Source organism: Equus przewalskii, chromosome 2, assembly GCF_037783145.1.
Source record: "Equus przewalskii isolate Varuska chromosome 2, EquPr2, whole genome shotgun sequence".
Lineage (NCBI taxonomy): Eukaryota > Metazoa > Chordata > Mammalia > Perissodactyla > Equidae > Equus > Equus przewalskii.
The window spans coordinates 106,628,233-106,644,125 of NC_091832.1; the positions used below are offsets into that span (position 1 = coordinate 106,628,233).

The 15,893-nt window shown below is 40.0% G+C and overlaps 1 protein-coding gene across 1 annotated transcript in view; it reads left to right on the forward strand.

The window, feature by feature from the left end:
* QRFPR (pyroglutamylated RFamide peptide receptor) overlaps positions 1 to 8,967 on the forward strand; it is a 45,875-nt gene extending 36,908 nt beyond the window's left edge. Inside the window, exons 3-6 of the mRNA XM_008512786.2 lie at positions 1,080 to 1,141; positions 4,347 to 4,582; positions 6,100 to 6,197; positions 6,938 to 8,967. Coding sequence (XP_008511008.1) covers positions 1,080 to 1,141; positions 4,347 to 4,582; positions 6,100 to 6,197; positions 6,938 to 7,338 — 797 coding nt within the window. The 3' untranslated portion in view covers positions 7,339 to 8,967. The remainder of the gene's footprint in view (positions 1 to 1,079; positions 1,142 to 4,346; positions 4,583 to 6,099; positions 6,198 to 6,937) is intronic.
* Positions 8,968 to 15,893: the final 6,926 nt, after the last annotated feature.

A 15,893-nucleotide genomic window follows, 5' to 3' on the forward strand; every position in this document is an offset into this window, starting at 1 on the left:
ACCTATTAGTGGCGTCGCCCCGTTCACATTCATTAGATTGGTAAACTGTCATGCTGAGGTAAGAGGTCTCTAAGCTCAGATGCCCTTGTTAGGGCAGGTAGACTTTGATAGGGGGCAGGAAAGGTGTTTTCAGAAAAGCAGAGAATAGGCGTGCTGCCCAGAGGTGGCCCCAGAGGTGAGTACACAATAGTGGAGGCTGCAGAGGGAGCACTGGGTACCAGATACTGGAGATGCTGACAAGACAAATTCCACCCACATCATAATTTAGTTTTAGGCATTTCTGAATCTTCAGCTTGCTGACCCACTCCTGGGTCAGCAAGACCTGATGCGCATGTAATTCATGATAGATGGTTAACTTAAGGCAGTGTGGTAAAGCCTAGCAGAGTAACATGGAAGAATTTCTCTATCCAATAACTATAATTGAGTCATTTAAAACCCTAATATGCTTCACAGTGGTCTGAATGTATTATAGCTAAATAATCAGACATTTAGGAAGCGACTAGTAGAATAAACAAAGAAGGTAATTTTTACTAATGTCTCACTTGAGAAGAATGAGTAAACATCCGCAGTAAGAGTTTATCCGGCATGGGATAGCGGAATTACAAAAAGAACTCCTGAAAGCCTTGCAATGCCAAACTCATTTTAAGTAGTTTGAAATGACTAGATAAACCAAAATAGGAGGGAATTGTTAGTTTTAGTTAGCTGTTTTCAAATTTATGTCACATCCTTCCTGTAAAGAATTCACAGACCTCTTGACTTTTAATAATTGACATCCTTCTACCATCAGCATATCTGAAAACATCACTTGGGTGTGGAAAGAGGGTAAGGAAAGGAATACGTGGAGGAGAGAGGTCATTAAAAAAAGAAAGAGGCAGAGGGAGCCTCCACATCTGGAAGCAAAGATGATAATAGGCAGTCAAGGCAGTTCCTACTCAAAAAGTCATAGGAGACGGGAAGCTTTTTTTAAATCAAGTAGATTCATCTCCCCATGAATATAGGGAGCCTTTATGGTTAGAGAATTACGCACGGATGTATTTTGTTTCACTGAGTTGTGTTCTGATGATCTTAACGTTTTACAGGTGTGGTCTGGCTGGTGGCAGTCATCGTAGGATCACCCATGTGGCATGTACAACGACTTGAGGTAGATTTGGGGCTGGGACTGGTAATCAAATTATTAAAATGTTTTCCCATTCCTCTTAAGTGTAATTATTTTCCTTCCTGCAAAAGCATTATAGCAAATTTGTATGATCTCAATTATTTCACTGGAGGTTTTTTAAGTGGAATAGAATAATTTATTTAAAGACTTTTTCCTGGGGCCAGCCCCATGGCCAATTGGTTAAGTCGCCCACCCTGCTTAGGTGGCCCAGGGGGTGGCCCAGGGTTCTCTGGTTCGGATCCTGCGCAAACCTACACACCACTCATCAGGCCATGGTGTGGCAGCATCCCACATAGAGGAACTGTAATGACCTACAACTAGGATATACAACTATGTACTGGGGCTTTGGGGAGGAAAAAGAAAAAAGAGAAAGATTGGCAACAGATGTTAGCTCAGGGCGAATCTTCTTCAGCAAAGAAAAAAAGGAAAAAAAAATGTGATCTGAGGACTTTCCAGCCCTCTGATGAAATGCCATGGATGAAGCCTTGCAGGAGCCCTATAACTCTTCCAGTCATTCAGATAATAACATTCCTCTGGTCACTTTCAGTCACAAGAACAGTGACTGGTCACAGAGCAGTGTTCATTCCATTATTAAAATGTCCAGTCCAGGGTCACAATCACGTAAGTCCATATTCTCAGTCAATTTAAAACATCTTCCTTCTCCCAGCGTGAGCCATTTTGGAGCCTAGAATCCTGCAATATGGAGAGGGCTATGGTCCCTTCTCTGCTTCTTTACTTTTGTGTTTTCTTTCCTCTCCCCATTCAGTTGGCTGCCCTCTGGCTCTTGGGGAGCTGCTGAGGGGAGCGGGAAGTGGAAGGGGCAGGTGTCCTCTGGTGTCGGTGCCCTCTGCATGTGACTGCTGCCCATGGTTCACTCTTTACTTCATGGGTTTCTCAAAGATAACACCACTGAGGCCTCTGACTGCTGTTCCCTTCTCCAGCTGGCTACTCAAGGAAGACGCTTCAGCTTCCACACACAACTGTATGTGGCTGGCTCCTTTCTGGGAGGCTGTCCTTATCTCCAGCGGGAAACACATACTGATGGAGCCTTTTATAAATGACCTGACCCAGTTCCCATTTGTGGGGTCTAATTCTAGTTCATAGGACACAAGGAGATTTGTCCATGTTTTAATAAAATTATTTTATCATTTGCTCTAAATATATTTTAAATATATAGCTCACTCATATGCATAGAAAATGGATATAATCCAATTGGCAAAGTCAGTCCTCACTGTCAGACAGATGAGCCAAATCAGATTTGCTTTCTGTCAGGAAAAAACATGATTTCATTCTTCAAGTCAAATAAGTGTATTAATATCCATCCCCACGGCCACCTTCTCACTCCTAAATTCTATTAGAGTGTGTGCGAGCATGCACAGAGCCTGAATTTCACACCTGGATAAAATAAAACACCACTGACTTCATTTCTACCGTTGTTTTTTGCTTTGCTCTCACTGAGCTGTCTCTCAGGAGTGATGCATTTGACAATTTTCAGGGGATGGAAGCAACGAGATGGTTAAATTGAAATTCTGATCCCTTCTGCTCCTTCACTGTATGAAAAATGTGAATTCACAACATCTGAACACCTGTCAAAAATATCTCTTTTCTAATGCCAACTTTTACCCTAAATAGAAATATATTTAATACAGCGAAAGGCACAAAGCGACAGATTTTTGGTGCCTTCATCACGGCGGCATCCTGACATCAGTGATTTGAACCATCTCTTTCTTTGGTGCCCCATAGTAAGATTGGGGCTGGGTGAGAGACATAACTTATGTAAATTGGAAGAAGAGTGATTAGGAAAAAGGCACTGCCTAAGAAAATGCCTGAGGTTGGATGTTGACCCAGCATGACGCTCCAACCGCAGGTATTCTCTTAGGCAGTGCAGTTTTAGAGAAGTGCACATCTAGAAATAGAAGATCTGAAATTGATTCCCATATAGCCGTCTGGACATGTCCTCAGAAAGCGTTTGCTTGTCCCAAGGCAATGTGCACCTGTTGGGAGACTGCCGGTCTAGCCCTGTGCTTTGACGTGTGTCAATATGTGGCCCCAATGCTTGTTGGCCCTTGAGGGCTCTGCCTGCAGGCAGTCAGAATGAATTTCACTTCAACATCCTATTCCCAGAGAGTTTGGATCTTGAAATTATTATTCAGTACGTGTTTTCATTCCTAGTTGTATCTATAAATAACCCCTACATCAGAACTTGAATTTTCATACCTTTGATGCATATACCAGAAAGCTTTTTTTCCCCCATTCAACTGACTTTGAAGATTAGTGATAAAATTTACTGAGAATGGAGGCAGAAATATGTCCAAAATTCTTCATCAGGAAATCTTTAAAGTGACTAAAATGAAAATAGTTTTGATAAACTCTCTAAGTTTTATTCCTGTTATCTAGAGAAATGACTTTTGAATCTACTTTAAATGTTTAGTTTGTCCTTTACTAGCATTTGCTGTTATTATTAATATTGTTATTAATAATTTTTTGAACTCATAAGATGAGCCTGTCAGAAATAGTATTAATAAACAGACATTGCCATTCTGTAATATATATACCTCTAAGGCTTGTAATTGAGTCTGAATATTTTGTAGATAGGCTATCCTGTGTAGATTGGCAATAGCTTGAATCCCAATTTCTCATTCATCTCATCATCGAAAAGCTACCAGTTGCCTTTCTGAAATCTTTGCCAGCAGCCTGATTCCTGCACCCTGAAACCGCCGTAACAAAATGCAGACTTGCAGTACCTAACAGTTGGAAGAACTCTGATCCCTTGTCAAAATTTGTCTTTTAAACAAGCGAGGAAGCAAAATAGTGTAACACTAAACTAGCTGGCATGCCGTACAGAATATTTTTTCACGCTGAATCTGGTCATTGTAGTGCTCTCTTGCCCAGTTGGAAAACTTACAATTATAATATAAAAGTTGAAAGAGACAAAAAATTGAACAGCCTATGGACCTCAATTCCATTTAAAATCAAAGAAAGCATAAAACTCTTAAGAATTGAAAGTAGTAAAGTCAAAGAATCACTTCACAACAAAAGAACAATCAAAATTTTATCTCATTTGAAATATGTACCCATGGTAAATATGGAAGGATCTGACAAATCCTGCGTTACAATCGTACTTGGCTGCTTTCTGCTCTTTTGACGTGGACTAGTGGGTCTTTCTAACTGAATTATTCTTATTTTAAAGATTAAGTATGACTTCTTATATGAAAAAGAACACATCTGCTGCTTGGAAGAGTGGGCCAGCCCTGCACACCAGAAAATCTACACTACCTTCATCCTTGTCATCCTCTTCCTCCTGCCTCTTACGGTGATGCTTATCCTGTACAGTAAAATCGGTTATGAACTTTGGATAAAGAAAAGAGTGGGAGATGGCTCGGTGCTTCGAACTATTCATGGAAAAGAAATGTCCAAAATAGCCAGGTCTGTTTAATGAAATATTCATCTCTGTTTCAAGTGTTTTTAATTAGTTGCGCTGGAAGAGACAGCGGCCAGGGATTTCAGGATAATTGGGCAATTTAGTCAAAGTGTCATTTGTAAGTTACGTTCAGCACATAGGCTGACTTTAAACTTCCGAGATTTTATGTATGGCAGGAAAAACCAGCAAGATTACAAGCTCCCCACTCAAAGGGAAGCCACCAGTATAGATAGACACTTGGAATTTAGAAAATTGTTACATTTTTATCTATATGTCAATAAGACGTGGTAGGAAGAGCCGTGGGCTGATGTCAAGACCCAGTGGTCCTGGGTGCTCTCCTCTCTCTGCCACTCAACAGCCACATGATGTGGATCAGTCTCCTTGCTCCCGAGGCCCCTGCTTTCCTCATGTGTACCAGGGAGCATAATAGCCATCCTTACTTCCTCCCACCCAAGGATGATGCTGAAATACGTGAGATGATGTGTATGAAAATCTTTTGGAATCCAGAGTATGTTATTTACTTTAAATTTATTATTATTGATATATTTTATTTCTACCTGAGAGCTTTGCTTTCTGATCATATGCATTAATAGAAATTTCAAAACACAATTGACTGCTATGGTCCTTGTAGTCCCAATGGTTTATTTTATAATCTACGCTGAATGCCTATTAAAAACGAAAACAAAACCTTACAAGAGGTCTAGGGGTTTGATGAGACTTTTATCATTTCTTCAAGTGTGCAGCGACCTCTAGTGCCCAGTGTCTGTAGAGAAACCCTCCCTCTCAGGGTACAGGGTCTGACTGCCTTTCACCTTGGGGCTGACTTAGCTCTCCCACCTCCTCCGGGAAAAGGCCTACCGTGTTGAAATGAGAAATAATGAATTTGAATTTTTATAAACTTAAAGCACCATGCAAACGTGTAAACCTCTTGCAGATGTTAATCTCCTTTACAGGAGTAATGGAGAAAACTAGTTTGAATCCCTGGTTAATCATATTATTTAAATAAATAATAAAGGATTACATTTTAATTCTATCCTGAGGGAGTCCCATAGTTTTCTGTCTCAAGCATGGGTGCTCTTCAATATAAAATGAATAAGAACTTAGGCCCTGAAGTTAGACTGCCTACGTTTAAATCCAAACTAGCCCTAATTAGTTTAAATCTCTTACTAGCCGTCTGACTTTGCAAATTACTTAGCCTGCTCTGTGCCTCAGTTTCTGCATCTGTCAAATGTCTTGTTGGGAAGATTAATAACAAAATCCATGCCAAGCATCTAGCACTAGACCCATGATCAGAGCATACATCATAAGGATGTTTATAATATGATAAATACATGGATGAGGGTAATAGCAATGGGAAAAGATGATAAACAGCCCACAATTAACTTATCATGAGCTTCACTAATATTTGAGAAATTATGGTTGAGAGATTTAGGCTCAAAGTTTATTTAATAGCTTTGCTATCAATTTGCCACATTTGCCAAGGAGAAGTTAACCAATACAATGTATATCCTTATGAGTCCAGAAAGAAGAAGCGAGCTGTCATTATGATGGTGACAGTGGTGGCTCTCTTTGCTGTGTGCTGGGCACCTTTCCACGTCGTTCACATGATGATTGAATACAGTGAGTGTTTACCATTCTCATTTGATGGAAGTTGTAGTTCATTTCCTGCTAGAATGGACAATGAATCATTGAAGTTTGTTGCTATTCACTTGGGTAATCAAATGTTTAGTAGGTTTCTTTCATGTTTTCAGTGCCACCAGATCATTATTGGCAGATAATTATGTATGACTATGACTAAATCTTTCATAATTACAGAAGATAAAGAAAAGCTTTGGAGATTCTTGTCTCATGCCGCCCCTTCTATTCTCCCTGAGTTATTTAAACATTGGGAGAGGTGTGACATCCTATGAGTGTTCCTATTTAGGACCCTTGACTTGAACCACATGAATTTGATAACACCTAGGATTTCAGCCAGATCCTCAGTGTCCTCTCTCTGATAACCTGAGACATAACATGCTTCTCAGATGGTTGTGTTTCTCTAACACAAGAACATTTGAAGAGAGCCGCTGCTTCCAGTGTACATGAAGCTTGGAATCAAGTTGAAATGTACTGAGTCCCCTAACATGTGCCTGGCACTGGGCTGTGCTTGTAAGCCTAGATTCCCTAAGAATGAAGATTCATCACAAAGGTGGTTTTTCTTCAGACATCAGACGGCCTTACCCAAAGCGGTCTTGAGAATTTTTCACACCTTAATCATTTGTCCAAGTGTAAGTGTTCGCTAAAGACAGATGATAAACAGGAATTTTATTTTATGCTCATTAAAACAAATATACATTCTAAAGTATCACTTTTTATTTCAGGCAATTTTGAAAAGCAGTATGATGATGTCACAATCAAGATGATTTTTGCTATAGTGCAAATAATTGGATTTTCCAATTCCATCTGTAATCCCATTGTTTATGCATTTATGAATGAAAACTTCAAAAAAAATTTTGTATCTGCAGTTTGTTATTGCATAGTAAAAAAAACCTTATCTCCAGCACGAAGGCGTGGAAATTCGGGAATTACAATGATGCAGAAGAAAGCAATGTTTTCCCGGAGAAAGAACCCAGTAGAGGAGACCAAAGGAGAAGCCTTCAGTGATGGTAACATTGAAGTCAAATTGTGTGAGCAACCAGAGGAGAAAAACCATCTCAAACGACATCTTGCCCTGTTTAATTCTGAACTTTCTGAGAATTCTGCTTTAGGCAGTGGGCGTTAAATATAACATTGTCTTCATAATTAATGCCATTCATATCTTAATCTGACGAGAAAATTATTTTGAGCAAAGGTCAAAGGCTTTTTTAATTCTTAGAATGATGAAAAGAAGGAACTTTAAATCATTTTTCCATAAAAAATATGACATTATACATAGAAACAGAATTATGAACAATTATTAAACCATCGTTGTAGATTAGAAAAGTGAATTTTTAAAAATCTTGTGCATAAATAAATATTCTTGGCTAGCGTGTTTCCCCCATGCAGTCAATGGAATGTGGCTTTTAATGTCTTGCTAAATTGGACGAGAAAATAACAGCTTAAAATATAACTTAAAATATCTTTTTGTCTTGAAAAAGTTTAATAGCTGAACACTAGAATGTAATTTTTAGTGCGCTGTGAAGCTTGCTGATACAGTCTCTGCAAATGAGGTCTTTTCAAGAATCGTACAGTTGAAGAGGGAGAAGCAGCAGAATGATGGCTGAATGAGATTTAGAGGACGATGCCTGAGCTTGAGCTTCTTATAGCCCGACCAGTTACCATTGCTGTGATGACTGGCGAGTCATTTGACCTCTTTAAGTCGCCATTCCGTCCTGTGTAAACTGAGATGGTGCCTCCTCTCTTTCAGTCACTGCCGGAACAGATGAGCATGCGCAGGAAAGCACTGTGTCCTCGCAAACACCGTGGCGTTCTGAAACATCAGGGTAGCTCCTTGTGTCTCAGGCCTCCGCTTCCTCCTTCCTTTTCCTTTCTGAGACTTGCCCTCAACCCTGCCCACCTTTCCACTCGTGCCTATTTTGGAACTGATGTCTCTAATCAAAAGAAGAAAGTTTCTGAGATCCCCTTTTATAGGTTGACTGTAATATATTTAGACCAATCTAACTATCTCAAATATTTATATTTTTAAGCCCTTTATTCTCACTAGTGGGATGGCAGAGTTTTTGTCATGTAAAAAGGCTTCTAGGTGCAGTTAGTAGACGAGAGAATCCATTACAAGCCCATGCCGTTTTATTGTGCCCAAGACTGACCCCCAAGAGAGAGCTGGGTCAGAAAGAACAATTGCATTCCCCATCCATATTCTTCACTTAAATCACCCTTAAACTCAACTCCTCTCTTTTTAGTCTTCTCTTCCTCCTCCCAAATGTCAGGGATCCCGTGGCCACCATCCTCGTGCTTTGTTATTTCCCTTTCAACATCTGAGATTCCAAAGTCTGGTCACAGCCTCACGGCCAAAGTGTCTCTTCTGCCTCCAGTTTTCCAGCCAGGTAATAGAAAGGAAGAGAAGCTCGAGAACTCTCAGGGTATTTCACTTGAAAGGTTTAAGGTTTGAGAACCAGAGAACCGTTGCCTTTGGGATCTTTCAAGATACAGACATTTAATTTTATACGTGTGTTAATGTAAGCACATTATGTAACGTAAGTTAATGGAAGTCAAGGATGAAACTGTGGTATTAGCAAACAATGTCAATATGACACAGGAAAGTTAACAAAGTGAAGAAAGAACAACTCTCTGATGATTTGGTTTGTGTTGAAATGGACTCACTATGGGTTGTTTATGTACACTGTCCTCCAATTATGCCTAGTTACTCTGTAGCAAAACAATGATTATCATTAAATCATTAAACCATTAAAAATGAATCAGATTCACTGATTTGGGTTATCTTGTTTTTCAGCAAGTATTCATATGATTGTTCCTAAATTTGATGTACACATGCTCCAAATATGACTTAATGAAAAACAGCTAAGTCAACATGGTTACTCACCGTTTAATTATTAAAAATAGTCTTTTTAAATTGCTAAACATTGCAGAGCTTGATATAAAACCAGTTAGATTTTAGATAATAATTTAAATATTTACTGTAAAATGTCCAGACAGCCTGTGAAAGCCCTTCTTTTTTTTTTTTTTTTTTTGCTCACATTGCATTAATGCTGTTTCAGAAACATAGATAGTTATAGCACATTTTTTTGTCCTTTAAACATGTAAACCTTCTGCTCTGTCATAGAAGTTTGAAAGAGAAATCTAGTCCAGCCCATTACTGAGAAACTCCAACCATCAGCCAAAGCAGCTCCAAATCCGGTCTGGACACTGGGTCCGGACGGTGGTGTGGTCCCGCGTGGGAGTCCATTGAGAGTTCACCCTGCGTTTGCACAAGGAGCCCTGCTTACGGCCTTTCTTTCTCCCTCCCTTACTTCCCAGTCCCCTGAGTCTCTCCAACCTCTTTGTCCTCCACCCAGGGATCTGCTCTTTCCCCCATTTTCGCTCTGCCCCAAGCTGTCGCTCATTTTATTCCATCTGGTTTCCCCTTATCAGGTCCTTGGAGTGAGAATTGAAAAGATCTCTTTGGATCCAGGAGGTGGGATTGAGGAGGGCGACGGAAAACTAGCCTTCCACTTATTAGCATTTGGGTAAAATATCTATGAAATCAGTGAAAAGATATGTATCACTGCTTAGCCCTTTATTTCCTTATGACTCATTATGCCAAAAAGAGCTCTGTGGATTTTTTCCAATCTACCAAAGCATACTTGCCTTCTCCTATGGTTTGGTATGAGTCAGGACACCAGTGCTATGCATGCTAGTTTGACTAAAGACTAATTTCTAAACCGGAAACAATTTTTAAAAGAAGAACCAAGTTTCAGGACTTGTACTACCTTATTTGAAGACATTATAAATTCCAACAACCAGGAGAGTGTGGCACTGTGCTAAGGATAGACACATAAATAAATGCAAAAGAATAGAGTTGCCAGAAGTAGATGCACACATATATGGTCACCTTATTTTGACCAAAGTGGCAACATAGTTCAATGGGTAAAGGAAAATACTTCAAACAAATGGTTCTAGAACAATGGGATAGCCAAGTACTGAAAATAGGAGCTTTCTCCTTATACTATGTATAAAAATTAACTCATAATGCATCATAGACTTAAATTTAAGAGCTAAATCTATAAAACTTCTAGAATGAAACATAGAAGAAGATGTTTGTGCCCTGGGTTAGGTGAGACAAAGATTTCATAGACAGGGCACTAAAGGCAGGACACCTCCAAGAAAGAAGTGAAAAATAAAATGAACTCCACCTTAAAAAAGACTTGTGCAGGAATGTTCATAGCAGCTTAATTCAAAATAACCAAAAACTGGAAATAATTCCAAAGTTTATCAACTAGTGAATAATTAAAACTTTGTGGTGGGCCAGCCTTGTGATGTAGTGGTTAAGTTTGCAGACTCTGCTTTGGTGGCCTGGGGTTTGCAGGTTCGGATCCTGGGTGCAGACATATGCACCACTCATCAAGCCATGCTGAGGCAGCGTCTCACACACAAAATAGAGGAAGGGTGGCACAGATCTTATCTCAGGGCCAATCTTCCTCACCAAAAAAAAAAAAAAAATTCATGGTAAAGCTATCCAATTGAGTATAACTCAGCAATAAAAAGGAATTAACTATTGATACATCCAACAACAAGGACCAAATTCAAAAGTATTACGCTAAGTGAAAGAAGCCAGGCAGAGAAGACTATATACTGTATGATTCCATGTACATGAAATTCCAGAAAAGACAAAGCTATAAGGATAGAAAAAAGGCAAGTGGTTGCTAGGGGCTAGTTAAATTTAGATAATTGAATGCAAAGGATGAGAGACTTTTTTGGATGATAGAAATGTTCTATAGCTTGATTCAAGTTGCGGTTACTTGACTTTATACATTTGTTAAAAGTCATAGAATAGTGTGCATTAAAAAGATAAAATAATTGCATGCAAATTATACTTCAATTTTTAAAAATACATAAGGGAATTTCAGTTTGAAATGCAAAAATGCCAAATCCTTATATTGGTTCCTTAACCTGTAGAATAAGATCAGCTGAAAAACCTAGTGGAAGCCTTTGACATTGCCCTACCGCCCCCACCACCAGCAGCCAAGACAGTAAATCAAAAACAGTATTGCTCCCCAGGGTGAACAACGGAGATTAGCGCCGCTCTCAAAGATTTCAGTGATGTAACCTGTGCCCATCATATCCCCATTTAATTCGCCAGTCGAACCCCTGCCAAGCCTGGATGGATCACAGTGAATGACAATGGACTACTGTGAACTTAAGTCATAGCCCCAAGCGCTGCTGCTGTGCCGGCTGTGGTATCTGTCCTGGAGCAGACTGCCCCAGCTCTGGTGCACTGTATGCAGCTATGGATCAGGCAAACGCACCGTTTTCAATGCCTACTAAAAAGGAGAATCAGCAGCAAGACAACAACAGTGTACATGCCACTGTTTTAACCAAGATTATGTTAATTTGCCTGTTACCTTACAATATAGTCCCAAGGGATGTGAACTATCTGGATATTCCACAGAAGGTCATTTTGGTCATTATACTTATGACATTAAATGACTTCGATCTGATAAGTAAAAAAACTGGCAAGGACTCTCCTTTCATAATCACATGTGCCCCAGAGGGTGTGAGATGACAGAGACAAAACTTAAAAGGATTTAGAGGCTGCCACCTTGGTGAAGTTTTTAGCGGTCTTAGGTTCTGGGAAATGCCAGGACATAGCTTTCAAAATAAATGACAGATTTTTGAACCTTGAACCTCCTACCACTAACAAAGGATAGCTGGTAGACCTCTTTGGGCCCGGGAGGCATTATATTCTGCTCTAGCGAATACTGTTTTGACCAATTTATTGGTGAAATAATCTGCTGCCAGTTTTGAGTGGGTCCCAGAGCGAGAAGGGGCTCTGCAGCAGTTCTAGGCTGCAATACAAGCAGCCCTGTCACTTGGACCATATGACCTAGAAGATCCAGTGCTCTAGGTATGAGAAATTCTGTCACCTAGATCATACGACCCATAAAATCCCATTGTACTGCAAGTATCTGTATTAGGTAAAGATGTCATATGGAGCCTCTGGAAAATTCCAGTTAAAGAGTTGCAGTGCATATCCCTGGATATCTGGAGCAAGCCCATGTCATCTGCAGCAGAGAACTATTCACCATCAAAACGAAGCTCCTGACATGCTACTGGGCCCCAGGGGAGACCGAGTGCCATACCAACCATGTGGTCAAAACTGCCTATCATGAGCTGGGTGCTGTCACGTGCACCAAGTCATATGTTGGGCAGTCCCAGAAACAATTCATGATAAAACGGAAGTAGTGCATCCAGGATCAGTGAGAGCAGGTCCAGAGGGCACAGATGAGCTGCACAAACAGGTGGCACATTCCTCCCTATCACTCATCAATCTTGCACCAATGGCTCTCTCTTCTTTAGCTCATGCCTATGGTCTCACGTTTGTTGGGATTATCAGTTAGTGAGGGAGGTGTGTTGAAGTCTCCCACTATGGTTTTTCATTGGTCTGTTTCCTCTTTTACATCAGCCAGCTTTTGCTAATGTGTTAAGACTGTATTATGAGGTACGTGCACATTTAGGAGTCTCACGTCTTTCTTTATGATTGGCCACTTTATCAGTATGAAATGTTCCTTTTATCTCCAGTAGAAACAGGGAAATTTTCAAAGAAAAAAAGTATTATCAAAAGACCCTCTTTAAATATATTTAACAAAATGTTAAAATGGTGTGTACTGTTGTTCATCAATAGAAACAATAACTCAGAAACAGGAAAAGCCTGAGTGCCTACCAATAGAGGAATCATCAAATACATTCTGTTACATCCATAGGATCTTTATTTTTAAAGAATGTGTGGCAGGTGAAGTCATACTAGTAAAATGCGAAAACCATACATTCAGGAATTTCCTCCTAATACTCAACCTGACCCCTTCCACTCCCCTTAGAGTCTGTAAAGGTGAAATTCCTTTCTTTATCACTCCATAAAGAGTCAGTCTTCCATTCTCGGCTCACTAAAGTAGCCTTAACATGAGCTTCTGCTTTATTGCCCTAAAATTCAACCTGGAGCCATTTAATTCCATTATCTGTAAGACTAGCAGATTCTTTAAATACCATGTTTGAGAAGTTATTGCTATGAGCAGTGAGTAAAAAAGCAGTTCAGCTACTTTTCGAATGTAGTATTTGTAGGTTTTATGGGGAGTTCTTGAAGAAATGAAACAAAGACAGACCCACCCGTTAAAAAGTGTAGACTGACTGTGTGTTGTTCTCATTCACTTGTTCAACAAATATTTTTGGAGCTCCTAATGAACGTCAGACCTAGACACCCTATTTCCATTTCAAGATCAAGAAAATCATGGTACTCTGAACTAGATGAGTCTGTAAAGGGTTTGTTGGCAAATGAGAGAATAAGGGAAAGTCACAAAAATCAGGTGAATCCATAAATTTTAAAAACATACATAGCTTTACTGGCTTAAATCTCAGACCCTTTTTCCTCTTGTTCATCAAAATTTTTGTTTTCCAGAACTGAGATTATGATTCATCTATAAAAGAAAAAAATCAGAAAGAAATGAGAGAAAAATGACATAAAATGTACTCCTGCTTGAATCACTAGACCCAGGAGTAAATGAACTACATTCTGACGCCACTTTCTTCTGGCCGCTAAGCCAGATTCCTCAGCTGCTGCTACATTTACGAGACTTTGTTAACTCAGGAAAACCTAGATATAAAGAAATTGTTTTAAAATTAAGTTTTAATGAACTGGCAAAGGCGATTTTTGAAAAGGGGATTTGAAGAAAAAAGAGCCTCTGGGAAACCTACGGTTGTATCTCTTCTCTGTAGGGAGTGGGCATTTCAAGTGTAATAGTTTTTCTCCAAACTCCACAAGCCTGAGTGGGTTCCAAAATAATTAAGGAATAATTTCTTGTTGAAGATAGCAGACTGTGTAAACATGTTTATTTTCCCTCCTCCTGAGATCCTACCCAAATGGTAATGAAAGAACGACAAAATATGTAAACCAAAAATAGTGATGAAAAAGAGAGGGTAGTCACAGTAGATGAGAATTTTGTTTGTTTGAGGTAGATTAGCCCTGAACTAACTGTTGCCAATCCTCCTCTTTTTGCTGAGGAAGACTGACCCTAAGCTAACATCCATGCCCATCTTCCTCTACTTTCTATGTGGGACGCCTACCACAGCATGGCTTGACAAGCAGTGTCATGTCCGCACCCGGGATCTGAACCAGCGAACCCCGGGCCTCTGAAGTGGAACGTGTGCGCTTAACCGCTGCGCCACCGGGCCGGCCCCAGTAGATGAGAATTTTAAATAAATTTCTTGAAAAAAAAACCTGGATGTTAATTATGAACATCCAAATTGTGAAGAAATATAGAGGAAATCACAGAATAGACTATACCCAGAATAGACCACAATACGAGGTGAAAATTATTCTCTTCAGCAGAATCCTAGAGAGACTTGGGATCTTTTAGATGGTATTTGCATTGGAGAGAGAGTTGGCTGAAAATAGGAGAATTCACTGATTCCATGTCTACAGAACAGTTACCCACTGCAGGCCATCCCATCATATGCTGTGAACCGAATGGCCATCAAGGTGTTTACCTCTCAGTCCTGAACACTACTGCCCTCCAAACAAACAGAGATCTTCACCTGAAAGAAATTGAAGGAGAAATATAGCAGTTATCGTGAATATTTGCAGAAAGCTCAGTGATCTGGAATGCTACAATGCAAAGTGTGATGACCAAATCCACACCCAATTACCCTAAATCGAAGACAGCCAGCCACTTGCCACCCTCAGCCCGTCCGCAGAGCTGGATCAGCTTCACATTTCCACATTCTTAAAGGATCAGCAGACATTTTAGAAAACTCTGAAAAATGAAGGAACAAAACTGAAGTAAAGAGATAGCATATCTAGAAGAATTAAATAATTCAAGGTAGCATAAGAGAACTTAGAAATGAATTTAATTCGTTTTCTCCTAGAGATTTAAGAAGATGTTGCCTTATAAAGCCATAACTAAAGCATACTTAAAAAGGGAGGCATTGGATTAATAAACCTCTGGGAAATTAGAAATAGATTGCTGAAATTAAAAGTAGATAATTTACTCATCATTATTTCCCATATATTTAATAGGAGCCGCCACAAAACTTCCTTGAAAAGTGTTTTCTAAAGTATATTCTGGGGCTGGCCCCGTGGCAGAGTGGTTAAGTTTGCGCGCTCCGCTGCAGACGGCCCAGTGTTTCGTTGGTTCGAATCCTGGGCGTGACATGGCACTGCTCATCAAACCACAGTGAGGCAGCGTCCCGCATGCCACAACTAGAATGACCTGCAACGAAGAATATACAACTATGTACCAGGGGGCTTTGGGGAGAAAAAGGAAAAAAACAAAATCTTTAAAGTATGTTCTGTGGCAAACCTCTTGAGGCTCTGTTTATCATTTCACAGTGCTGTCTGCAGACAGGTGGCACATTCAAACCAAGTAATCTGAGGCAAGATCAATAAGGGGAGCATTCGCGAAGGAGTGAGCAGGGTGCACAGAAACAAAAGGGTTAGTGCGGTACCAGCCTCCAATACCAGCAAGGCACTCTTCCCATCCTGGGACCTGAAGAGGAGACAAGAAGATGGGGGAGGAAGACTAGAAGGAGGAGGAAGAAGACAAGGAGCAGGAGGAGAAAAAGAAGACACTGAGAGAGAGCGAGAGCTGTGTGGAGAGAGCTCCCTAATAGGAGCTATGGCCTTGGGTAGAG